At 35.1% G+C, this 27,960-nt stretch overlaps 1 protein-coding gene across 5 annotated transcripts in view; it reads left to right on the forward strand.

The window, feature by feature from the left end:
* Cda5 (Chitin deacetylase-like 5) overlaps positions 1 to 20,602 on the forward strand; it is a 115,292-nt gene extending 94,690 nt beyond the window's left edge. For 4 of the 5 annotated variants that reach the window (XM_089099298.1, XM_089099301.1, XM_089099302.1 and 1 more), the window contains 5 exons: positions 5,208 to 5,433; positions 9,865 to 9,994; positions 13,022 to 13,184; positions 17,440 to 17,783; positions 20,309 to 20,602. In XM_089099298.1, the coding sequence (XP_088955424.1) occupies positions 5,208 to 5,433; positions 9,865 to 9,994; positions 13,022 to 13,184; positions 17,440 to 17,783; positions 20,309 to 20,473 (1,028 nt within the window). In that variant the 3' untranslated portion in view covers positions 20,474 to 20,602. Of the gene's footprint in view, positions 1 to 2,409; positions 2,636 to 5,207; positions 5,434 to 9,864; positions 9,995 to 13,021; positions 13,185 to 17,439; positions 17,784 to 20,308 lie in introns of all 5 variants that reach the window. The other variant, XM_089099300.1, reaches the window with a different exon arrangement.
* Positions 20,603 to 27,960: the final 7,358 nt, after the last annotated feature.

The following is a 27,960-nucleotide window of genomic DNA, read 5'->3' on the forward strand; positions in this document are numbered from 1 at the left end:
ATCTATGCAGCATGTATGTATAAAACTAGTGCTATACTGAACACGAACAGCAATGTAGGTTTAGCAGAGCAGAAATATTACTTTGTAAACTAGAAAACAAAGCATTTTATGGTTTTTATTGGCTTTGAGTTTGCTTAATTCGGTGCGACTTCCGCAAAGTGACACCAATCAAATAAATTGTTCTCTTTTTGGTGTTAAAATAGATATTCTGTGATTGTAACAGTAGGCTGATGTCAGTTAATGCCGGAAAATGTCAAATCAGTGATGTAACAGTAGGCTGATGTCCTATGCCGAAAAAGAAGTTTTTTCTGAACCCTTGCTGGACTGAGAGAGTTGAATGTACTGTTTCAGAAGCCAATCTGACCAAGTCTGCTTTTTGACTTTTTCTGGTATTAGTGTTAAAGCGCTTATTGATTCTTGACTTTATTTAGCCATAAATCAAGGAGGCACACTTGTGCCTCTATAAAGAGGCGACCCACCACAATGTTAAGCGATTTCCGGTCCTAGCGGTCGCAGAGAGACAGCGGTTATCGCAGTTTGTAGCCCAAGCTCCAACTAAGAAACGTGCAAAATTTCACCCCCCTCCGACTTTATCTTCATGGGTAAAAGTGGGCCGGAAGTTTCGACCCTCTGACCACAGCCCCCCTTTAACATTGTCCGATTGGGCTGGAATTTAGAGGTTAAGCTTTCCTAGGACCCGGAAACTTATCCTCGAAATTTCAGCTCAGTCCGATCACTCCTTCCCTGTTTTCTAAAAACCAAATATAGCCACTTTAAGTTCATTTCTCTTCTTTTTTTTTATCAGCCACGCCTACAGGCCACAGTTGGCAACAGATCCGGGTGAATGAGGACTCATTCGAAGCGGAATTCGACCTGTTAGGGCCTTTTGATATTTTCAGACCGAAAAAATTATCCCCCGAATTTACATTTACGAAAAACCTCGTTTTCCTTTAAGAGCCCATGTTAATTTTTCCTACCACATCCCCCCTCTAACGTTGTCTGATCGGGCTGAAATCTAGAGGATGAGCTTTCCTGGGGCCTGGGAGCTTATCCTTAAAATTTCAGCTCAATCCGATCACTCCTTCCCTGTTTTCCAAAAACCAAATATCAAGTTTTGTGGGGGTTTACTTGCGTCAAAAATACATCGCACAGAATAAAAATAATGTAATGTCTCTGTGGTACAGTGGTTGTTATTCCTGACTGTAAGGAGGAAGATCCGAGTTCGATTCTCTGTCAGATAATTTTTTTTATATATTGAATTTAAAGTTTAAAAAAGAAACTTAGTTTCTTTTTTAAATCCAATCTATTAAATCCTTTGGCTCAACAGGCGTCTCCAGAAGAATATCACAGTCGGCCTTCAGGTTACATGGAAGTCTCCACTGCGTTGATAACTCTGGGCCTGGGGCGACTGATAAAAATATTACTTTTCATTTGATTTGAGTATTCAGGAAGTCAAAGCATTAACACAAGAATCTTCAAAAGCAGGGGGTGTGGAGGGCGACAGCCCCCCATCTTTAACTCCTCAAAAGATCAGCTAACAGTTAGTCAAGCAATAATAAGTTATAAACTGTACAAAAACGTGCAGAAATTATTTGAAAAAAACTACGTTTTCTATTGGGTTAAAGAGGCTGAGTCACAAGTTCGAACCTTAAAACGTACAGGGATTAGGAGGTGCAGTTGGGGGGCTGCCGCCCCCAAACCCCCGCTTCTATATATGAAAGGGGCTGTGGCCTCCTCAATGTCTCTCTCTTTACGCTAAAGTTTTTATTGTTTAAAAAAAAGAGTTGTGAGAAAGTCAAACTTTAGCGTAAAGAGCGAGGCGTTGAGGAGGGCACAGCCCCTCTCATACACGGACGCGGGGGTTTGGTGGGCGGCAGCCCCCCAACTGCACCTCCTAATCCGTGTACGTTTTAAGGTTCGAACTTGTGACTCAGCCTCTTTAACTCTTTAGAAAACGTAGTTTTTTTCAAGTAATATATTCAATAGAGTAAAGTTTCTTAGAGATAAGTTCTTTCTTCATCAACAGTATCAGTATCACTACTGTACAATGGCTAAGATACCCTCCTATGCCTTTGGAGGATGTTAGTTCAAGACACTTTACGACAAAGATTGTTTTTCCTATTCCTTTTTCGTTTATTTTCTGTGTATTCAATTTGTAAAATTTTAAGGGATATGTAAGGCATAAAGCTTAAGGTTTTATTTTATTTTATATTGCTTACGAGTTAGTCTTTAAATAGTACATTTATTTTCCCCTTCTTTAGAGATCACGAAGCCTTTGTAAGGATCAGTGTTGTGTATTTGTTGATTTTTTATTGTTATTGTTGTTGGGTATATCTTATATCTTATCTAGTATTTATTTTTATATTCCTTATATTGTTTTATAGTATATATTTCCTTCTTAAAATTTAGCAAATCTACCATTAGAAGAAACTCCACAAATAATTTTATTGACATTCGACGACGCTGTGAACGATATGAATATTGGACATTTTAAAGACTTTTTTGAAAAAGGTCGAGAAAATCCCAATGGCTGCCCCATTCAGGCGACATTTTACATCTCTCACGAATGGACTGACTACAGCTTAGTTCAAAGTTTGTACTATGATGGGCATGAAATCGCAGCCCACACAATATCGTAAGTTTGTGTGAAGCAGTGTAGTCTTGTTGGTCCCTCGGGGTAGTTCTTTCTTCTTCACCTGACTGGTGGGTTTTATTTAAAATGAAGAGACAGATATTGAGAGAGAAAAAAGAAACAAACCGAAACTTGCTAAATAAATGAAACATAAAACAGGAAAATACACAGAAAGATAAAATTTGTAAATATTTGTACGATAGAAAGTAGCTAAGCCAGAGCTCTTAACTTATAGATGATCTCATGTCTCACTGAATTATCGAATTTAGTCCCATCCCCAAAGATCTTCTCATAACCTTGATATTAAGGAACTATTACAAACACTCTATGCAAGTTTAGTTCACTTACAAGAGACATGTATATATATATATATGAATATTAACTAAAAATATATCCTCTTATTCAATAAAAAATTCCAATTTATCAATATTTATCCCAAAATTTGGCTAATTGGGTCTTGGACGTAATATATGGTAATCTATAAATCTACCAGTGAGGGTGAAAAACGTTTGAAGTATGGCCGGGTTATTGTTTGGTAATTTGCTGTGTTGGTTTGTTGGATTTTTGACCTTAGTTAGAGATCATTGTTGTTGGAGTATATGCTGTAGTTAAGTTAAGGATGGGCTCCTTGTCACTTGAAATTTCAGTTTTTCAGGCAGAATAAAATTTTTTGCATAACAGGGACTATTGGGTCTATTTTGTTGTTTTCATCGATTATTTATTAATCTTGTTCATGATTGTTCGGTTAATTTAGAAGCTACTGATTAAGGGTCATTCTAATGCTTAAAACAAATCAAAAGAATATAAATTAATTAACTTAATTATTTAATTGAATAAATAAAATGAATTAATAATAAATTAATTAAATAAAATAAAACAAATAAATAATTAAAATTTCTAGACAAAGTGTCCAAATCATTAAAATCATTTGATAATAACAAATTTAGCTGTATTAGAACTATTAAAAACAGATTTGATAATACCACGTTTTGTTACAGCTGCTTCTATTTATTTAACACTTTTAGTTTTTTTGAATTTACATAAGATATTTTAAATCATAATATTTTCTAATGCCACTTTATTGATGCTCAACAATCAACACCAGATGACGGAAGATTTTTTTCTTGATAGAAATTTCTCAGATCTGTTACAATTTGATGTATTTCAAGGCTATATCTTAACCGACATTATGAATCTCCATGCACTTAGTGACAGTCCAACGAAAACTTTTTTTGAATGATTTAGGAAATTGAACAATGAAGAGACAACTTGATCAAATGATGATCAAATGGGCACAATCAAGACAGGACTAAGAAGAGTGAACATTGAAATTGAAATGCAAAGACCCTTTATCTCAAATGACCCGTTATCTGAATGACCCTTGAAATGAAAATGACCCTTGAATGGTCTGAATGACCCTTGAAATGAAATGACATTGAAATGACCCTTTATCTGAATTGTCCTTTAGATGCTAAACAAGATTATCTAAGATTACAATGATTCCTTGGTGAAAGAGCCATTTGAGGATTGCTATACAAAGTAAAATATTACTCTGCCTAAAAATTCGATTTTTTTAAAGGGACATAGTCCATCTTCCACGTAGTTTCTACTGCGGCAAGATTTTGGTGGGGAATATTCATTAAATGTATCTTCTGGAGGACCGTTGTTGAAATAAAAGAAAACTTAACATCCCAAAGATCCAAATTTCCTTTCCACAAATTTTAATTTTTACTTTAATTCTATAGTGATCTTCTGGAGGACCTTTGTTGAAATAAAAGAAAACTTAACATCCCAAATATTCAAATTTCCTTTCCACAAATTTTAATTTTTACTTTAATTCTATAGTGATCTTCTGGAGGACCTTTGTTGAAATAAAAGAAAACTTAACATCCCAAAGATCCAAATTTCCTTTCCACAAATTTTAATTTTTACTTTAATTCTATAGTGATCTTCTGGAGGACCTTTGTTGAAATAAAAGAAAACTTAACATCCCAAATATTCAAATTTCCTTTCCACAAATTTTAATTTTTACTTTAATTCTATAGTGATCTTCTGGAGGACCTTTGTTGAAATAAAAGAAAACTTAACATCCCAAATATTCAAATTTCCTTTCCACAAATTTTAATTTTTACTTTAATTCTATAGTGATCTTCTGGAGGACCTTTGTTGAAATAAAAGAAAACTTAACATCCCAAATATTCAAATTTCCTTTCCACAAATTTTAATTTTTACTTTAATTCTATAGTGATCTTCTAGAAAAATTTATAGTAATATGTATATTTCCATTTTTACTGTAAAAAGATGGTAAGCTATATTGAAAATAAAGTTTGCTTTTAACAAAATTTTAAGAAAACTTGGCAATCCTAAATATTCGTTGACCCCTTTCGTTCAGTTTCAGGTTGATATCTACCACTACAGAATTTTATTCCTGAAACATTAGATAAAATTAGAAGTTATGTAATTTCGAAAAGATGAAAAATTCAAAGTTCTCAATACGTTATACCACAACTTATCGTGACAGCCACTTTAAAAGAAGAGTTGAAACAAAATTTACCTTTTTAGTACCTAATTTCAGATGACCTTGCTGCTGAAGTGGTCCCACAGATTGTTCTCCTCACCTTTGACGACTCTGTAAACGACCTTAATAAAGAACTTTACAAAGATCTCTTCGAAAAGGGTCGTAAGAATCCAAATGGCTGCCCAATCCAAGCCACCTTTTACGTATCACATGAGTGGACCGACTACAGCCAAGTTCAGAATTTATATTCCAACGGTCATGAAATTGCCTCGCATACTGTATCGTAAGTTCCTCGCTTAGCGAAACGCTCTCACTAATGCATGATATTCACAACGGGCACGTTCATGACTTGAGAACGTTCTCTCTAATTCTGAAGATATCTCCGTCCTTCGAAAAGCCAATGCAGTTTATTTAATAATTAATTAGATAAAATGGCTATCAAAACCAATTTTTCATAGTGACCCCTCCCCCCCCAAAATGTCATGTGCCCCTATTTCGATCGGGCCACAACATAGTTTAGGAATAGGTGGGACTGATAAAATCTCTTTTTAAAGAAAAAAAGCTATTCACAACGGGCTCGTTCATGATTTGAAAACGTTCTCTCTAATTCTGAAGATATCTCCGTCCTTCGAAAAGCCAATACAGTTTATTTAATAATCGATTAGATAAAATGGCTATCAAAACCAATTTATCATAGTGACCCCTCCCCCCAAAATGTCGTGTGCCCCTGTTTTGATCGGGCCACAACATAGTTTAGGAATAGGTGGGACTGATAAAACCTCTTTTTAAAGAAAAAAAAGCTATTCACAACGGGCTCGTTCATGATTTGAAAACGTTCTCTCTAATTCTGAAGATATCTCCGTCCTTCGAAAAGCCAATACAGTTTATTTAATAATCGATTAGATAAAATGGCTATCAAAACCAATTTTTCATAGTGACCCCTCCCCCCCCAAATGTCATGTACCCCTATTTCGATCGGGCCACAACATAGTTTAGGAATAGTTGGGACTGATAAAACCTCTTTTGAAAGCCGCCATATGGCTAAAATGTATATATTTTAAAGTATTCTGAGAGGACCAGAACTTTCATCTCTGGCTACGTTACTAACAAGCGAGTACAAAGTGGTTTGGATTCATTCTTTTAGCTTGGAAATGGTGAAAGTAGCTAGGTAAACGCTTGCACACGGAGAGATACTGGCATGCATATTTCTAACCAAGTTTTAGTCAGTTGAATTGTCCACTTTTGTAGCGCAAATATGGCGTTCAAATAAACAGAAAATATAATTTATACATGAATCTTTGTCTTTTTGTTGACAGGCATTTTAATGTCACGCTTGGTCAAAATACAGAAACATGGCACTCAAATGGCAAGAAAATCTGTTTGAAAGGCTTCTATAAATACTAATTTGTTCCTAACTATTGCTTACTAATATTGTATATTCACCCTGATTTATCTGACGGATAAATATTTAGTTATTAATTCTTATTGGTCCATTACAAATTTTATGCCTGAAAATAAACAGTATGGAGAACATAACAGCTGAAACTGGCGCTAGTTTTGACCAAAAAAAAAAAAAAAAAAAAAAAAAAAAAAAAAAAAAAAACACTAGCATTTGCCGTTTCTTGGCATTTTTTTCAAGCATGGTAATTGTTTTTTTTCTTCAGAAACTGAGATCAGACACTTACTACTATATTCATTTTGCCAGTTACACTAATTTCACTAGTTTTACCCTAATAATTACACCGACAAAAGGCCAAGCAACGCCAAATTCTAGATTCCACTGATGCTTGTTTTGTCAACCTTAGCGCCAGTTTCCTGTCCTATAAGTTACGCGTACTCTCTGCTTAAAAGCTCAACATTGTTCAAATTTTGGATAGGACCCATTATTGGCGCTGTAGTCGTTTATAATTTGATTTCTATCACCAAACGTGACTGTAATGTGGCCCGGCCACTAATTAAAAATAATTGTTTTAATATCAGTGGAACACACCTTTAATGTATCTGCTTAATTAGGTTAATGGGCTTTTCTTCCCAAATACTTCAAATGAAAATGCTTTGCTTTGTTCTGCTTTAAGGCTGCACGAAAATGCTTTTTCTCGCTTTATTTGAGAAGGTCATTTTAGTTTAATGCTTCACGACATGGTCGTCCAAAATGACATTAAGTATGAAAAACAAGTTTTAAGCAAGGATATAATAGTATATTATATCCATGATAATTGTAAAGACTTGTGTTTTGAACCGAGACAAATAAGAAAGAAGACATCTGGCAGTTTCTCATCAATCGATTCAGTGTAGTGGATAGCAACTGAACTAAGGTGAAAACTGTGAAAAACATGGATAATGTTTTTGATTTTAGACAGCTGATACTTTAGCTAACATAAAAGCTATCATTTAGAATAATTGAAGCGTGCCATTCAAAGCTTTCTATTTCTATTTTGAAATGTTTCCTTAAATACACGATCATGAAAAGCTAATGATCGTACCATAAATTTTTGTTTTTAGAAAGTTGATAATGTTCATATGAATGCCAGCCGTCTAAAATCCAAAATATATTTCCTGCAAACGCAAAATTAGTATTTTTTATTTATTATTATTAGCTTCCTACTGTATCAATTGGTAAAATCACCAGACTTTCTGTTTTTATTTATTATTTTTATTTTTTTATTTATTTATTTTTATTATTCTTAGTTTATTTTTATTTATTATTATTAGCTTTCTACTGTATCAATTGTTAATATCACCAGACTTCCCGTTTTGATTTATTATTTTTATTCTATTTTTTTTATTATTATTATTAGTTTATTATTACTTTTTTTTTATTTATTATTATTAGCTTCCTACTGTATCAATTGGTAAAATCACCAGACTTCCCGTTTTTATTTATTATTTTTGAAGTGCAGTATTTACTATCCTTTTCAGTGTTTCCCCTAACTTTTGACTGCAATAGTTCAAAACATGTTTAGCTAGACTACTAGAGAGATTGCGTTATGAACACATAAAACAAGAAAAGAGGGCAGACTCCACCAAATTTAATAGTAGAATAAATATCGGAAACTACTGAAATTTGGACTTAGTTCCTTTTTCTATCTTCATGGTTTGGTTAGGTTAACTGAATCTTGGCATTTGAGCAACAAAAATGTATTTGACATGAAAATGTTTGGAGAAATTCGTTTAATAGCCTTTTCCAGGTTGACCAAAATTGGCCTTGCATAAACATTCAAGTTGGAAGAAACCGAAAATTACAACAGAATTGAAAAATTATATCACATACTATCCCATTTCCACCCTAAGTGAGATCAAAGGGGGATGAAAAACCGTAATTTTAATTTTTGCAGTATTTGCACACAAATGCACACCAAAATATTCAGAAAAATTCGCTTAATAGGATATAGATTTCGGGCTGGAAACTGGTATTTAAGATCCCTTTTCAATTTTTACCAAAATTGTAAGGAAATATCATTGAAGTAAGATGACAGCTCTGGGAGTTCACTGTGGTGCCGGAAAAATGAACTTATATACCCTTTGTCCTTAAGATGGTCAGCCAACGCTGAGCATTACAAAATAATTTTAAGGTATCAAATGGCCTTAAATTTGTACTTCTAAAATCATTTTGTGAGCCTCAGTGTCGGTTGACCGTCTCAAAGACAAACAACTTATTAGTGAATTCTCCCAAGAAACTAGCCATCATCGAGAGCTAACCATAATCTATGGTTTGACTATGAATTTTGGCTAATAAGACAATACAATTTTACGTTTTTTGTTGGCAAGCTTGTCAAAGAAAGTGGCAAGCACCATAGGGAACTCCCAAAGCTGCCATATCGCTTGAATGATAATTTATTTAAGGCGGTTTTAAGCGCTTTCCTAGCAGGAATGTTAGACTATTTTTAGGGACTGCCCTTTCCTGAACTTTAAAAAGAAAACTGCTCTCTTTATTCGGCAAAATAAAACTCACCCTTTTTTGATGATGTAAGTTTCATTAGAACTGAATATCTCTGTATCCGGCCCAATGCGGGATAAGTTAAATGTTTTTTCTAGGATTTCCTGGAAATTGAGAATCGGTTTTTATATTACTGTTGTTTATTCGGATCTATATCCAAGCTCTATAAGTCATGGCAAGACCACCAAATCAGCTGTAAATAGTTTGGCCACACAAACTAAAGAAAAATAATGGACCGGGTTAATTGATCCTTTAAGTTACCGTATCGCAAAACAGTTTTTGTACCAAACAGAGTAAGAGTATTGAACTTGTAAAAATCGTACGAGTAACTTGTAAGAGTATTGAATTATCATTGTATTATAAAAGCTTGTGTGGAAAAATATTGCCAACGCCAGTTAGCTTTTGGTGTTTCTTGGAATTTTTTCAAACTTGGCAATTATGTATTTTGTTCAGAAACTGAGAAATTAAAAACTACCAATGGCACTAATTACACTAATTGCAAATATTTAACATTAAGAAACTTTTATTTTTTATTAGTGCTTTTCTTTTTTTTTCAACCAGTAGATAAGTCTTTTTTAATTTCTAACTGACTTCCGAAAGAAGTGTTAGCTATGCCTCTTTGGGTAAGACAGCATCAACGAATAGAAATACGAAAGTAAGCTATTTATTGAAGGTAAAGCTCATAAATGGAAATACATTACTAAAATAATTGCCATCATTATGTAAATTAATAGACATAAACAATTTTTAATTTTAAAGCATATTATTCGTTATTAGACACAGTTTTGGAGAACAGTTTTCGACCAAAAAATGGGCCAAAGAGACAGCAGGACAGAGAGATATATTGGCTGCCTATGCCGGAGTGAAGCCGGAAGATATCAGAGGAATGCGTGCTCCATTTTTATCGGTATGAATAGATTTTTGGTAAATTTCAAACTGGAATCGGTACTGGAAAAAGTGAAAAGAAGGAAATGAAGAAGCGCAAAAGGATAAAATAGGTGGTCCTTTGATACCTTAAGACCTTTGGCCAGTGAATACATGCTAAAGTCTTGCTAAAAGGGAATCTAGGGCTATGTTACGACAAAAAATAATCCTCAAAGTTTTTGTTAAGTTTCACTGGAACATTGGATTTTTCATTCTTAAATCTAAAACGTTTCCTCTAAAAGACACTGACCTTTCATTGCACAAAGACTATCCAGAAAGCAAATTATATTTCCGAGTTAAATAATAGCTACATTATTCGCAACATTACGTATTATACACACAAAAAAAAACATTGCCCCTACTTCCTAACTATTTTATTCATATTAAGATTAAAGTTGCAACGCTGCTTAAACTTAACAGTTCCTTGCTGACCCCCAGTTAATTTCGTACTAGCTTTAATACCAGTGATTGGTACCAACGGTTTAGATGTGCTGCAAGGGAGAACTAGTTATTTATAGCAATTGTCTCAATGGTATTCCAGCCGAATTATTCAATAGCCATGCGCATAATTCTACCTCTTATTCTGTATCGATGTTTGAGCACTGTGTATTACATTTTAATATTTTGCTGCAAATGAGACTTGCCTGGTATAAAACCACGACATAAACGGTAATTTTTATTTAACTCTTTTCTGAATTAGTATGAGTGTAGTTGACCATGTGCGGATGGGCATTGGCATGACGATGGACAAATTTAGGAATCCAATTTTTTTTTATCTATTTTCCTTTATAGGAATTTCTTGTTGACTATTTTGAGTCACTTCTCTGAAATTGTGGTATATTTCACATAATTTAATGTGTTTTTTTTATATATCTGAAGAAATCCTAGACATTTTTGGGTTTTCCACTGTAAAAGTTCTCTTATGCTTGGCTCTGTGCTTTAGTAAACTTTTCCAGACTAAATCGCCTTAGTAATTGCCTGTTCTTGCTTATTTTGTCGAGAATCACTTTTACCAATTTATTGCCAAAATAAATTTGAGTTAGTGTCTTTTTGTGCGCGTGGGTGCTTCTCTCCGTGCGGGAACCACAGTATTAGGCTTTACTGCCACCCATGCGAAGGGAGGGCCGTTTTCTAAGGGCCAAATACTCAATGTTCTGACTATGAACATTTGTTCAGTCTTTGGTGTTTTTTTTTCGGATTTGTATAAATAACTATTTTAGCATTAAATAATGAACGTTAAATTATGCTGTTTTAACAGTTACAACTGAAATAGAAAAAAGAATTACTTGTTAAATGCACTAGCAAAATAAGGCACGAAGGACTTTGCAAATCTGTTTGTCCGAAACTTGGTTGGTTGTAGTTCGTTATGATGTCTAGCGAGCCTGCTGATTGGTGAAAAGAGAGAATATCGGTGCAGTTTGGTTCAATTGGGGCAGAAAGAAAGTAGAATGGTGTTTCTCGTTTACTAATATACCTAATCCAAATCTCTGGCGGCTTTGTGCTGCAGTGAGTTGGTGAGCTGTTAGCAGTAATAATTATAGCGCCGTTTTTACAACCTTTGACTCATATTGTGTCTTTTGATTAAGTTCATGTTCCTTTTTTTAAAGTTTTGATTACTATTGAGTCGTATTGATTGTTTTTTTATTGTTTTTTTTATTACGTATATGGGGGGGTTCGCCCCCTAATCAATACCTCGCTCTTTACGCTAAAGTTTGAATTTTGTTCGAATGACAAATCACTGAATCACAAAGGCCGTATAATTAGAATAGATAGCTCTTTCGAAACACTTCCTCCATGGAAAGACACTCTCACGTAACCTCGTCCTCCTCCTCAATTTGTCTTGAGCATTCCTGCATGCTCATGAGATAATGCATCTATGCCATTTTGGTAACCTGGATGCACTTAAAACTCTTTTGATTTAGTTCAATATCTGTAGTAGTAGTAGTAGCAGTAGCAGTACTACTTGTAATGGTAGTAGTAGCAGTGGTTGCAGCCATAGAAGTAGCAGTCGCAGTCAAGGTCGCAATCACAGTAGTAATAATAATCGCAGCCGTAAGTAGTCATTTTAGGGACAAATATATGCAACCCCTATACAGCAAAAAGGGGCAGCAAAAGGGGCTTAGGGAGGGGCTAGTTGCCGTCTAATTGCTTTTTATCCTTAAAAAGGGCACTAGAGCTTTCTATTTACAACAGAATGACCCCCTCCAAAGTTTCTGCAATAACTTCTTCCATAGAATGTGGCCTGGGAGGAAATATAATACATTGAAGCCTTATCATTATTTACTTAGGAAGTGCGATTGCCCTGCCAACAATATTATAAATATACTGCTATAATTGTCAAATGAGCAATCAATTGAACATAAAACGCCTAGTATTGCTGCAGAGGAGACTGTAGAAAACGGTATGTCTGGGATCATTATATCCCGCTTGAATGAATTGAATAGTAAAATTTTATATTTTTTCATACACTTGTAGGCTATTTGATTTCAGTGGTGTAATTTTGTTAAAATCTGGGGGGGGGGGGGGCAAAGTTGAAGCCAATTTTGCAAAATCAACAAAATGACAGTAAAAACTGAAAATGAGCCATATAGTACCATAAAGGTGAAGACATACTAAAGAAAACTGGACCGTTTCTGTGGATGCTTGAATTATGCAGGCTTACCTTAGCTTTGACAAGATTTTTAAAGAAACTAAATTTCAGATAGGGGTGGGGGAACTAGGGTCTGGGGGAGGGGTAAACTGAGGTAAAAGAGGGACAGTTGTCCCCCTCCCCTTTCCCAGTTGCTGCTTTGCAACTGTAATCAACTATGTAGTTGGGAACTGAAGGCAAACTGTCTAAGACCTTAAAATGCTTCTCAAAGTCTGTTGGGATTTGGCTGATAACGGCAACTAATAAAAGCATAGCTACTTTTGTTTACATAGCCTTCTTGGGCCTCATATACGCCAGTTTCTCATATAACCTTAACTAAGGAATTATATGTCTAACCCTGTAATTTCAATTTTTTTTCAGATTGGAGGCAACAAAATGTTCAAAATGCTTTACGATCTTAATTTCACTTATGACTCATCCATGCCCGTATACGAAAACAAGCCACCATCATACCCATACACGTTGGATTACAAACTGTTCCATGATTGTATGATTCCACCATGCCCAACAAAATCATACCCAGGTGAATATATTATAGTTTCTTTTACTTGAAATATTGATAGGACGAAAGAGGTCAGTAATATATGAGTGGCAATAAGAGGCAAAATAATAGATAATAATAATTAGTGGCAAATAATGATAAGGGGCAAAACATTACTAAAAATAATTACTTATCCTACAATAATAAGTGACAAAGTTAGTTTGTTATCTTACTCCAAAATTTTGACCCTTTTTGCAACTAATGACACAGAGTTATTAAAAAACCAACTAGCAAAACCTACAGCAATAACTTGAAAAATATCCAGATTTTGGAATAGGACAAAGCGGCCTCTTTACCTCTGTGTACATACCTGATTGTGTCAGACATCTAGTTACTTGTCTTTGTCTCCATTCAAGCCTTTATTAAGGAAGGTACCTGTCTGGAAAATATCTGGAAGATAAACCTCTGGAAGAGGTTTGGAAGAGATAAACCTCTGGAAAATATCAGGAAGAGGTTTATCTGGAAGATAAACCTCTTGCACCCAACACGCGGCTTGAGATTAGTTGGGTCGAAGTCCCCTTACTGATTGTCAATTTCAACAATTCAACTCTTTCTCAAAGTGAAGGATTTTTTTTACAGATAAATAGCTCATCTTTTTTGTATTATTTTTATTGAATTTTAGACATTTTGTATGTAGGTTTTGTGTTTGTGGAGGATTTAGTGGAAAATTTAATGCCCAATGGCCTGTTTTGCTCATACTCAATAGATTGGTGGGAACTCTTGAAAAGCCAATTGTGATTGATACACCAGATGTAGATATAAATATAGCGAGTCAATTTTTCTGCAAAGAACTGACTAGGTCCTTACAAAGCAATTCTTAATAATTACTCAGAAAGCTGGACAATTTTTAGACGTTGCAAGTGTTAGTTGTCAAAAATTTTATCAGGTAAGATAAGATATTTATTTGGAAAATTTTCGATCACAAGCCCGGAAAGAATTCGAATTTTGGAGTCATAAAAAAACAAGCGAAAAAAAAACAAGCAATAAAACTAAAAAAATTGGCAAACACTGCCAAAACAACAATAATAGAATGAAAAATCATTCCTTAGTCAAAGTAATTAAAATGAATATCATATTAAGTTAAAAAGGCAAAAAATGGGTAAAGCTTAAAAAGAATTAAATAATATGTACAATGTAAGAACAAAATTAAAGGAGGATATAAAAAAGGGGGGCCAAGCAAGCGAACAAAATATGAAACTCGGGTTAATACCGGTGAAAATATTCATCGCGTTTAATAAAGTAGCACCCCCGTTAAAATCGTCCTAAAAAAATCTGTTAAGTGCCAAGTCCGTAAACTTTTTTGCCAAAATTTTGAAATCTGTAAAGCTAGTGGACCTCAAGGGGTGGAGCAATAAACGATGAAAATATCATTAGTACATGCAAGGATGAGCACTGTACACTTTGCCCAAATTGCTATTTAGTTAAATCAGAATGACTTTCAGCAGATGTCCTATGCTGTCTCTCTTTCCACATTCTTGTCACATCCTGCCGAGCCGATTAATGTGGAGCTTCATTGTGCAGTAGTATGTCAGCAAAGGTCTCTCTTTTAATGCTGCAAGTGTAATACTCCTTTGTTCGCGGATTTTTTTTACTGAAAACCTTAAAATCGCTCGGATTGAAATAAGGAACCTCACCATTTTATGGATGAATGTCTGTCCTCGTGACTGTGGTATAAGGTTTGCGAAGCAGGAAAGAAATAAGTTCTTGACTTTTAACTTTAATTTTATTTAAAATACATAAAAATACAAAAAAAAACATTAGCCCCCAACAGAGAGCAGAGCTCGTAAGGTTGAGTGTGTAAATAATGGGACATACACAAAACAAAACTTCTTGTCATAATAATAATATCAAAATTAACTTAATTAACAAAAAAAAACAATAACAACAAAAAGTTAGGAAACAAGGAATAAAAGAAAAGAAGGGAGAAAAGAAATGCTGGGCAGGGGGAGCATGAAAAGCCCACCATGGATACAAAACAAAACACACAAACAAAAATATCATAAATTTTTAAAATTCCATCATTAAAGGTAAATAAACCAACATTAAAAAACAATCTTTAATAGTTGCTTCTTTAAATACAGCTGAGAATTTTGGTATTAATCAATCTGAGTTGTCTCATTTAGCTTATATTTATTCGCAATGAATGGCATTAGGTACCTAAGTGAAAACCTTGACCTTTCACATCTTACAAAAGGAATCCGGTATAATCCCGCCCACCGACGAGCCGAACGAGGGGGCAAAATTGACAGAAATTTATTATAGAAATAATTTTTAGGATTTTGAATTTGAAAATACCATAAGGTAATATTTACATCTTGTATACGTTTTAGATCCGACAAATCTAGAAAAAAGAACATCGTTTTCGTTTCAGATGTATTTTCAAGTTTTGATGGTCGATGTAAAAAATTACAAATATTCTTACTGCCCTGTTTTTTAGTATCTGTAATTGCTTTAAATGCGTCCAAAAGGTATTAAGATAAACAATTGAGCAGTAATTCAAATACGAAGCAATTAAAGAGTGGTAAATTATTTTTAGTATGGAAAATGGAGAAATATTTTTCACGAGCAAGTCTAACCCTTAAATTATCAATGGGGTTACGGAAAGACTACAGTGGATCAAGAAAAACTCCTAGATAACGATAAGATTGAACCCTACAAACTTTATTATCACCAAATTGAAGCTCCTGACAAGAAATCAATTGGGTGGCGCGTTTTGAACATCCAAAAACTATAAATTCAGTTTTAGTAAAATTTGGTACTAGATTATTAGAAGCAAACCATAGATTAACTGAAGTAAGTAACAAACAAATTTTCAATTAGAGTAGTTGAATCACTCGCTTTAACAGATATAGTTGTGTCATCAGCAAATAGAATAGCAAGACTAATATTCCCCTGCAAACTTTGCAGAAGGTCATTAATATAAATCAAAACCAAAAGCGGACCTAATACTGAACCTTGAGGGACACCCATATCATTAAGGTTTTCTAAATTAGAGTTTTCCATCGACATATACCGCAACGACATTTTCCTACGACATCGACTGACTTGCTTGTTTTCAGACTTCTTCCTCTTCATAAGAAAAGTAACTAGACATCTCTATAGGAGCTTTCTTCGGGCTTCTGATACTTTACGGAAAAAGGCTATAATTTTCTTTTTTCTCAAAGTTATCATTTTCTTTTATCTCTTTTTAGTTCAACCAGTTTTTTACTACCACTACCAGGTCTAAATGGAAATCTAAGGTGGGACTATGTTTTGTCATGTCTGCTCGTAATTTACTTCAAGGGGACCGATCACTCAGGTGGCCGGTGAGTATTCGACATAACCGCCTCGAATCCACCGGGAAGGTCTACTCCTTCATTCTTTATTTTAGCCTCCTTTCTCCTCTTCGTCCTCTTGATAGCTACCGGACTGAAACTGTACTTTCGAAATCTGTTTCTTCCCCAAGCCTAACTTTTTTCATAATTAAATATAGACGCAACAAAAAACTGCTATACATAGGCTAATAAAAATTATCGAATGTCCTAATTAATCTCTCAGCAATTTGTCGTGACGCCAAAAATGGCACAGACGAAATTTTCTCCAAGGTATTGCGCCCTCAATAGTCTCCAAGTTAGGTTTTTGTCCAGTGGTCACACTTACAGAATGTTATTGGCGATATTTGGAGATAAAAGTATGTAATTATTCAGCTGCACACTACAATTTTACAGATTAACTTTGTACTTTCTTTACATCAACATTTTTTTCGTTCAAAGTTCCCAAACCAATTTATGCTCTCCTTTAATATTATGAAAATAGCAGTTGCCCCTTTTTCTTTTCTTATAACAATGTAATCTAACTCAGTTTTGTTTCTGTATTTTTCCCTAACCTAACCAGTACTTTTTCCTACTGGAAATAAAAGTCACCCTAACCCAAAAATAACAAAAATCATTTTCATACAAATGATTTGTTTTTGTTGTTTAGAAGAAATACACTTGAACTCGCGGCAGAGTCCAAGGTAATAAACACTCGCGGTTGCAGCGGCAGATGCAACCTAGTAAAGAAAAAACTCTATTTCAGTAGATACTGGAACTCTAGAGATGGCTCTGTCAGTAAAAAAAAAAATCTAGATTAAAATATAAATAACAATAGAATCTGCTATATACCCTGATTTAAAATATGTAAAATGCAATCTAACTCAGTTGGTATTCTTTTTTTTTATATTTTTTCAATTGTTTTTAATGAAGTTGAAATTATTTAGGTGTCTGGGAGGTTCCAATGGTAATGTGGCAGGATCTGAATGGTGGACGATGTTCAATGGGAGATGGCTGCAGTAATCCTCCAGACGCAGAGGGTGTATATAAGATGTTAGTCAAGAACTTTGAACGCCACTACACTTCAAACCGTGCACCATTTCCTCTCTACTACCATGCTGCTTGGTTTACTACCCCTCACCATAAAGAAGGATTTGAGGCATTTTTAGATACATTAGTTTCTATGGATGATGTTTGGGTTATTACTAATTGGCAGTTGATTCAGTGGATGCGTGATCCTACCCCGTTAAGTCAAATTGACAGTTTTGAGCCATTCCAGTGCTCTTACCCAGTAAGGATTTTGATTTCTTCTCATTAGTACGCTCTCTTTACATGAGAAAATGCATTTTCGATCATTTCAAATGCTTTTGGATCACGAACCTCCTGAAACGTTTTTTAAAATCGCTTTCGTGGGATGTTAATCATTCACGAAGAATTGTTCAACATAAGGGGAGGGTAAGGAAATTAACATTTCCCTCATATTTAAAACAGCCCTTGACAAAACAGTCCAAGGTAATAAACACTCACGGTTGCAGCGGCAGATGCAACCTAGTAAAGAAAGAACTCTATTTTAGTAGATACTGGAACTCTAGAGATGGCTCTGTCAGTAAAAAAAAAAATCTAGATTAAAATGTAAATAACAATATAATCTGCTATATACCCTGATTTAAAATATGTAAAATGCATTAATTTCATGTTTTCCTCGTTCAAATAAAATAAAAATCAGTCATAATATTAGCGTTAGAATTTGTTTTACTCTTAGCAGTAGAGGTTAAACACCTCTAAAAGGGGGTGTACTCTTGGTGAAAGTTATACTATAAATCCAACATGTGTGAGAACCCTAAATCTATTATCCACCAAATTATGATTTTTTTTTTGGGTGATTTGTATCGAATCAGTGGCCGTAGAGGGCTCATTTAAGCAAAAATTTGATGCTTTAGCCCACTTTTAAGTTAAAAAAAAGTGCTCAAGCCCTTGCAATGAGATTATTTCTGCCCTTATGTCCTGAAAACCTTAATTTCCCCCGAAACTGGTCAAACTGCTACAAAGTGTAAATTGATCAACAGGTGAATCTAATAAGAACTGTCGAATGGATAATTATTTAGCCTCTCAGTCTCAGAGACTATATTGACACGCCGTTGTATATTCGTCCGTAAAGATATAATCCTGTCCATAGAAAACTTACCGTTATTTAGGTCATTTATCCAACAAAACTAAAGATTATAGAGTATTACATATTTGCTTACCTGCTAATAGGATAGAAATCAATGGATTTTATTATGAGAGTCTAAGGCCTAAAAATGTATATTTCAGACCTAAATATTAAGCTTTCGATAGACGGTGTTAGAGGTGAATGTGGTCGGAAGAGGGATTTAATCTTTGACTTCCCCTCATTTGAGGAATTTGTTTTTACCATGAGTGTATTAAGGGCCCATACAGGACAAAATGCTGGAGAGTACAAATTCTAAGAGCTAATTGACATGTACTAGTCTAAACCTCAATTGGAGGTTCACATTCCCCCATCTTGAAAATTGAGGTTTAGAATAAACAGCGAAGAGAAGAAAGAGAGAGAGAGAGAGAGAGAGAGAGAGAGAGAGAGAGAGAGAGAGAGAGAGAGAGAGAGAGAGAGAGAGAGAGAGAGAGAGAGAGAAAGAGAGAGAGAGAGAGAGACAGACAGAGAGAGAGACAGAGAGAGAGAGAGAGAGAGAGAGAGAGAGAGAGAGAGAGAGAGAGAGAGAGAGAGAGAGAGAGAGAGAGAGAGAGAGAGAGAGAGAGAGAGAGAGAGAGAGCGACTCACAAGTCCAATAAGTAGCATTCCAAACGGGCCATCAGAAGGAGTGACAACAGTGTGCTCATCAAAGGGAGGTCTAAATAACAAGAAAAAAAATCGATGAGTTAAAAGCAAATAATACTAAGATTACATTAGCAGAACAATGTTGAGTGATGTTAAAGTTATAATGTTGCCAAATTTTACGGACCCAAGTATTTCAAAATCGGCTTCAAACATCTGAATCGCCTAATACGGCAATTTTTAAACCTCTACTTTTTCATTCGGTTAAGTTTAACATAGTTAATATTTCAGCTTATTTAAATCAGTGTTTGTTTTTCATTATCAAAGCATTGTTATCAAAAGTTAAACTATGTGGAAATAAGGGTGGTTTGATTCGCTCGTATTTAGGAGAATTATGTGCTAAAAAAAAAAAAAAAAAAAAAAAAAAAAAAAAAAAAAAAAAGCATTTTGTTACGTTTTTACAAATCGGTCAAACATTTTGGGAAGGAGGGTCCCTGGATTTGGCCTATCACCTAAATATGCATTTTTCTCGAATCTTTACTATTATAAAATTAAAGTTCACCCTTGTAAGCTTCATCGTCATCAACTTCAGCTCACTCAAGCTATTCCCCTCATTTGAGGCATTGTTTTTTGCTATCAGTGTATTAAGGTTACTAAGAGGATATACGTAATCCGACCATAAATAAGAATGTTTTTGTCCCATTTGAAAGGAATTATAAGTTCTTATCGGCATTTTTGGCTCGCAGGGGCAAAATCATTCAAGCCCGATGGTTTTTTGTCCAATTTCTGTCAAGAGATCGATGGCTGCATCATATACATGATAGATAACACATGAGTCTGATTACAAAAGTGGTTAGCATTGAAATGCCTATTAAAATTGGACATACCACTTCTTTCCATCAATTTTCAAATAACCAGCCTTTTATACGTAACTTTGAATAATGCGACCCTCCTTCCCTTCTCCTGTCATACTCTTAAACCCCTGAGACTTGTCTTTACTTAATCCTTTTTGTTTTTTTTTACAGGAGCGTCCAAAGCCCTGCAATAACCCAAAAGTATGTAACTTATGGCACAAATCAGGTGTGAGATATATGAAGACATGTCAACCCTGTCCTGATTTCTATCCTTGGACGGGTAAAACTGCAGTTAAAAATTCAGTTTTAGAACGTTACCTTGCCGACGAATCTTGATATACAACACGTAAATAATGTAAATAGTAGGAATGATTCAAAGTTGGCATCGTGCCATTGGGATGACACATTTTGTAATTAATTTAATCGCTCGGTTATTTTGGACAATAAAAGACTTTTACTTATGTACTTTTTCCTCTAACTGTGTTAGGCCATGGAATTACTTGATATTTGTTCATTTAGCATATATGACTGTCAAATAAGCTTAGAATAGTTTTAAACTGGAGTCTGTAAACAAATTTAGAATTTTAAAGGGATAGTATAGGTTTGTCGGTAAAAATTATAATAATAATAATGAGTGATAAAAATAACTGAGTTTGAATAATAATTGGTGCCAAAAATAACTGAAAAGTGAAGCTTTCCGACTAAAGTCTGTGTGACATCATAACAAAGTTTGCCTCATTTTGAATCAGTTTCTGAAAAGCTCTGTTTTGTTTAAAGAAAGTATCAAGTCCGCTAATCATTGGCAATGCAATAACGCTGTTTATGGAAAGAGCGGTATCGCTTCAATGTATTATTGTTTTCTTTTTCATCAGACCACTTGTAAAGGAGGAGTTATCATCGTGATTCCAGCGATATCTGTAATCAAGTAAAATAGAGCTACGATCCTTGGTAGCCAAAAATTAAAAAATATGTTTAAGAGAAAACTGGCAAGTGAGAAAAGATTGCCATTTCTAACTGATTCAGGGATGGTAACTATTATCTATTCTTAATAGTAAAACGTTATTTTGAAAAAAAAAAAATTTGAAAAATAGTCTGAGACCAGTGGCGGATCCAGGGGGGCGCACGCGCCCCCTAGCGTAGTCTAAAGTAGTGTAATTTACTTAGTTAACTCAAGTTTGTGTTAATTAAACTTGATCCTAACGCAAGTTTATTGGATCAACCTATTTTACGCCCTCCCCTAATTTTTTTTTATCGGATCAACCTATTTTGCAGCCCCCCTAAAAAAAATCCTGGATCCACCCCTGTCTGAGACTCCCTAAAATGATGTTGGATCGAAACAAAAAGTACACCAATGGAATTGCCTTGGCCGAAAGCACCATTCTGGAAATTATTATATTTACGTGCTTTTGTTATCAACAAAGCACAATATTTTAAATATAATCAATTTTTGAGAAAAAAATACATCTTTGTAGACAAGATAATGAAAGACGTCATAATCGTAGCTTGCAATCATAAATGACATTAAAATTTTGGTTAATGACACCCAAGGTTATGTTGTGAAACTAGGTCACTAATTGATAGTAATTTTCCCTCTATTTAAATATACAAAGTTGATAAGATCTTATCGAAATTTAATTTGACATATATAATGAACAAAATGATAATCACAGTAGACACAATATACAGTATCAACAAAGACTATACTCTCCATTAAAAATATGTGACACAGATTTAAAACCACACAAGATTCATACTCCGCTTTCGCGCACGCGCGATTCCGATGTACACATCACGATAAGCCTATGGAAAAATCTGTTTTTTAGGTGTTTTCGAACTAAGCAACTGAACTAAGGTTATGACGTATATTGCCAGGGACGATACGTGCGGTATCAAATGTGTGTCGTGTTTGAAAAAAGACAAATTAAACGATTTGACTGTTATCTTGTTTGAATTAGGATTGAATTGAAGAAACATCCTCAGGTCACAGGCAAGTCGATATATTCTAATTATGTCATTCCAATCAATCACCGAATTTTCAACAACTTTTGATGCTTCATCCGCTGCCTCGTAGCTTAGCAAAACAGCAGATCTATGTCCTTGTTCCTGGGAGCTTTGGGTCTTGACAGGTCTTCCTTTGAAAACCAGCTCTATTGTCCACTTCTTAGTGCCCTTTCCCAACTCATAGTGGCTGATAGAAGCCTTCCTTTAAGATCCTTCATCATAATCTTAGGCACAACATCAAGGTTTGGAAGGCATAACAAACGAAAGGCATAGTTGAAACCCGACGATTCTACCAACACTCCTTAATGGGGAATATTTTTCTTCGACAGCTTGGAACAAAGACTAAAAAATGGGGCTCTTTCCTCGCAGAGAGCCACAAAATATACTAGATTTTTTATTATATAGGAGGAAGCCTTGAATTTTTTGTTCTCATTTTGCATCAGAGTATCAGCAGGCCGTTTGCCCGTATCGTTTACCATATTAGCTCCTGTGTTATGACTCATAATAAATGAATTCAACTCATAGGAGGAAGCCTTGAATTTTTTATTCTCATTTTGCATCAAGGTGTCAGCAGGTCGTTTTCCCGTCTCTTTTACCATATCAGATCCTGCATTATGACTCATAACAAATGAATTCAACTCAAAGGAGGAAGCCTTGAATTTTTTATTCTCATTTTGAATCAAGGTGTCAGCAGGCCGTTTGTCCGTCTCGTTGACCATATCTGCTCCTGGACTATGACTCATAACAAATGAATTCAACTCATAGGAGGAAGCCTTGAACTTTTTTTTCTCATTTTGCATCAAGGTGTCAGCAGGTCGATTTCCCGTCTCTTTTACCATATCGGATCCTGCATTATGACTCATCACAAATGAATTCAACTCATAGGAGGAAGCCTTGAATTTTTTATTCTCATTTTGAATCAAGGTGTCAGCAGGCCGTTTGTCCGTCTCGTTGACCATATCAGCTCCTGGACTATGACTCATAACAAATGAATTCAACTCATAGGAGGAAGCCTTGAACTTTTTTTTCTCATTTTGCATCAAGGTGTCAGCAGGTCGTTTTCCTGTCTCGTTTACCATATCTGATCCTGTATTATGACTCATCACAAATGAATTCAACATATAGGAGGAAGCCTTGAATTTTTTATTCTCATTTTGAATCAAGGTGTCAGCAGGCCGTTTGCCCGTCTCGTTGACCATATCAGCTACTCTATTTTGACTCAATACAAATGAATTTAACTCCATCATGCCTACAACCTTCAAGTACGCCTGGTTATAGCTAGGCGAGGCTTCAATGGAAACTCTGTCCATAGAGGCGTTTTTCACACTGAGCATGTAAGCGGAGTAGTTTAGGCTGGCATCTTTCACCTCCTTGAAATCCAGAACTATAACACTGTTTGGATGCTTATAGAATTTAATAAATATCTTGTGTTTGCCAAGTTTGTACCTCCTATGTTCAACACTAAAAATAAGAGGAAGTTTATAATGCACTGAAACTGGCAAATGCTCCAAAGTTTTCTCACATCGTCTCTGAATAACACAAAAACGTAATTCAGCCAATGCATTTTCCACTTTTCCCCAATCACCGACTGAAAGATTCTGAATAAAATCAGTTGTTATAATCTCTGGTACCTCTTGCTGGGGGATGAATGCTTTAACCCGTCCAGAATAGGTATCTATGGTAATCATTAACTGTTCTAAAGCCATACAGGGTGACAACAGTGGCACATTCAAGACAGGTGGTGTTCCATGCAAAACGCATTCTATTCCTTTCCCTAAACACTCATCTAAGATCTTTTTCAACTCTAGAAGTCGGGATTTTGCTCGTATTTGAATAGTATCCATTAAGAGCTTCTCGATTGATAAGTGATACGGTTTGGTAATACTGTCTAATAAAGGAAATGCTTGTTCTGTCATTGGTGGCATATGAGTTATCGATAAGGGCATTTGCGGATCTTTTGGGTCTATTTGTAGCATAAGAACGTGCGGAATGTTTTTTCCACTACTTTTTTTTATATCCCGCCAATAGTGAACTACTACCTGTTTTCCTGGTATATAGTCTACATCGAATACTGATCGAACAGGTTCACTTAAACATAACCTTTTTTTAATTTTTGGAAATATCCTCGCTTTCTCTTCCTTACAATTTTTTTCATTTTGACGGGACTCACAAATGTGCCGTAATTGGTAGAATAAAACATCCAACTGTAGACTACAACAAAACGAATGTAAAGAATTATACAATTCTATTAAAGGCTTGTTTTTATCATAAAGTCTATTTTGGACCATTTGGTGAATATAAATGGTTTGGTCTTTGTTTACAAGATTTTTTCCACCTCCACTTTCACTATCTTTAACAAGTATACATACTTCAAGCAATCTCCACGGTATTTGAGGACTATCATCCATCAGCGTTAAGGATACTCGGAACTCACCATCCACAGTGAAAGTGACACTACCATTCTCAATATTAAGCTGGCGCATGCGATCTGGTATAGTTTCAGAGATGAGTCTGCGCTCAATTATATGATTCAATCTCTTACGAATGCTCTTCAACTCGAAAGGGTTAATTGGCTCAGGGTGAACAATCCTATCTTTGATACAAACAGGGAGCTTTCTATAGGTGCCAGTTGTTAATATCTCTACTGCAGCTTGCATAGGAAGATTTTGTATTCTTGTGTTGAATAATGTACCTCTTGCCATTCTGAATAGTGCATCTGCGGTTTCTACAAAAATCATTGACTGCTTGTCAAGGGAATTCATGAGAGCTGAACATTTTTCTACTTCAAATGTACTAGATACCCATTTAACCAGTGCTAACAGCCGGACAAAACGTTGACGAGTTCTTGAAGCAAACTCTGCTATTTCTTTCTTCTTCTCCAAATCCACCTTTCTTGGCAATAGCTCAGCCAATAGCGTTAGCTCATGATAGGTTTTTTGGACAACGGAATCAATTAAAGTTGTAAGTGATATTGATGAAGCCATTGTTTATATTGATATAATTTGATTTTGCACATCTTTTTCTACTGGTTCATGACGTCATCATAAATGACGTCATCATAATGATGCAAAAGGGATATTCAGCATATTATGACGTAGTAAGGTGATGCTTAAGGTGGTAACCTACCTAAGACATTTGTAATCATTAAGCAAATCTATATATACAATCATATCATCTTGTGTGTAAAAAAGGAGTTGAATAGGCAGATTTCTTTCAAAAATCTACTAAGTAGAGAAATTTTGATTTGGTATTGCTCCACTTCCAGCGGAAATGCATACACCAATATAATTTGGAAGTAATTAAACGTTCGGAGATTGTCAAAAAACTGCTTGCAAGTTTAAGTGATAAACAAAAAAATAAGAAAATATTTTAAAAAATCTCGAGAAAACTCGTCTAGATAAGACGACGAACTAATAGTGGTAAATTGATGAAAGACGAAAAGAAAATGGAGCAAGTGCCCTAGTTCTACCCTTTCCTTATGTTTAATTACTTAGAATAAAATTGAACGGTCTTTAGAATGGAATCTTTTCTTAAGCTTCTTCATTTTGTTCGTTGACAAATTTTTAAGTTGAAGTTTTTCAGATTCGCTTTAAAAAATAATTGTAATTTGAACAAAGAGCAAACTTTTATGTAATGTCTAGGTATTTTTATCGTTGTTTGTTTATTATTTAAATAGTTTAATGGAGCCTTTTTGTATCTTTGGATTAGTTTAGGCTATCATGTATGTTATTTGTGGACGACGTAGCTCTAGTGGCGGATAATAGAGATAATCATTAGGAGCAATTAGACGTAAAAGTCACTAGTACTAAGACTTAGGAGCAAAAGGGAGTTTAAATCTAAGGATGAATTTAATTTTGGAGGAACAATGTTAAAAGTTAAATATAATTTTTTTTTATTTGGATGTTAGGTTTAGCGCACTAAAGAGGATGTCCAGGCTTGTAGAAGATTGTAATTTAAGGGATAATAGGTTAATAAATATGCTATGGAGAAGTAATTTAGGTCAGCCAGCTGATGTGAGGATTCAGGGAAGAGTGTTCAAGACAAAAGTGGCTCCTAGTCTATATTATAGGTCCGAGGTTTTGCTAAGGCAGCTAAGCTGGAAGTAGTTCAGCTAACATATTTTAAGAAAATTTTATGCTTAAAGGATTAATTTGGTTCAGTAGTAATGAAAGGAGATTTGGGGCTTTTCATTTTAATGAGTGTTAGATTGATTAGAATGGTGAAATTTTGAGAGAAGATACTTAGGTTACCTAGAGTTAGGTTTCTTAAGTCAACTTATTTAGAGTTTGAAGGACGGTAGACATAATTCATGATCGAATCAGGTCAAGAAAATTCTAGACATCTGTAGCCTGTCGGAGATGCCGAATGAAAGAAAAAGTTCGATGGATGAAAGCATGTCGTCTAAAGGGAACATTAAACGATCAAGAAATATAAAAGTGACAAGCCTAAAAGGACCAATCTATGTCTTACTACCAAGCTAAAGGGTGTTGGGGGGATGTTTATTCAAAATTTGGGTTCAGTAGAGAGAATTTGCGCAACACAAGGGTCGTCGGCAAAGCACAATGTTCTCTATGAAAAGCACTTTGCCTGAAGCTGGCCGTTAACCTGTGCAGAGTTGTGTCGTAAGCTGGACGTAAGCTGGATGTAAGCTGGATTATACTTTGTATTTAATTGGATTGCACAATTTTCGAAACTATTGAAAGTAAGAAAATTACAAAATTTAAAATTTTCCTGAAAACAAAGTACTATAACTTACCGACAGGTCGATCAAATACGGACTATGATCTTTGATTATCATTGAGATTATGGGAAGTAATCTTTTGTGCCCTGTAAAATGGATTTAGTTTATATTTGTCCAGTTTTGGATTTTCTACAGAGACAAATTATTAAAAAGGCAGATAAGGACGCTGTTGTTAAACTAGTAGCGAAATATTTCGGAAAAGATGCATTTAAAGAGAAAGAGACAATTGAAACCTGTCGTGATGTGTTTAAAGTGGATATTCTTGAGAGGTGCTGAGGTTCACATCCGAGTGAGGCTTTTATGGCCGACTTTTACGAATTGCTATCGGACCGAATCTCGAAAGATGATCCTGTTCCACGATTTGTGATTATGGACATGTCAGATGTTCCGGTTTTCCCAAGCGAACCAAATGCTATTGTGGCATCAAGATTAAATGACTGTGTTCGAATGTTAAGTTTCGTCGTTGAAAAACAAGAGTCTGTTAGATGAGACGTTGATGAACAGAACCGTTTGCGGTCGTTTCTTCCTAACCCAGAAATTGCTACACTTCCGGTTATTTTCAGTAATTTACCTGCTAGTATGCAGTCTTCCAACCCCGATAAGTAGCGCGATTTTATTTCAAATTTAGGATGCTTAGGCAAAGTCGAACATGATGAGCAACGGAGATATAGGCTAATGGTGTTTATGAAATATAATAATTCTGCCTCATCGGTGGTAAGTGCACTGCCACCCGGTTCACGCATCAGTGCTAAGGTCGTAGAGAAGGAACATCTAGGAATTATACGGATTGATAAAGGCTTTGATGAATTAACTGTCACAGGTCTAGTTAACTCTGTTGTGCAAGCAAAGCGCTTTGGAGGTAGTTCAGTCGTGCAGTTGTCGCTTAAGTCTCAACTAGATCTCGATATCGCTCTAAAGCATGGCATCAAAATTGATTATTCGCTTTTCCGGGTGTCAACTCCCCTAAACTGACCCAAGCAGTGCTATAAATGCCAAGGCTTTGATCATTTTGCTCGTGAATGTATGAACGAACTTAAATGTGGTAAATGTGCCGGGTCCCATGTTAACAGCCGTGATAATG

The sequence above is a fragment of the Artemia sp. Qi Xiang Cuo genome, chromosome 13, assembly GCF_049724085.1.
Source record: "Artemia sp. Qi Xiang Cuo chromosome 13, ASM4972408v1, whole genome shotgun sequence".
Taxonomy (NCBI): Eukaryota; Metazoa; Arthropoda; class Branchiopoda; order Anostraca; family Artemiidae; genus Artemia; species Artemia sp. Qi Xiang Cuo.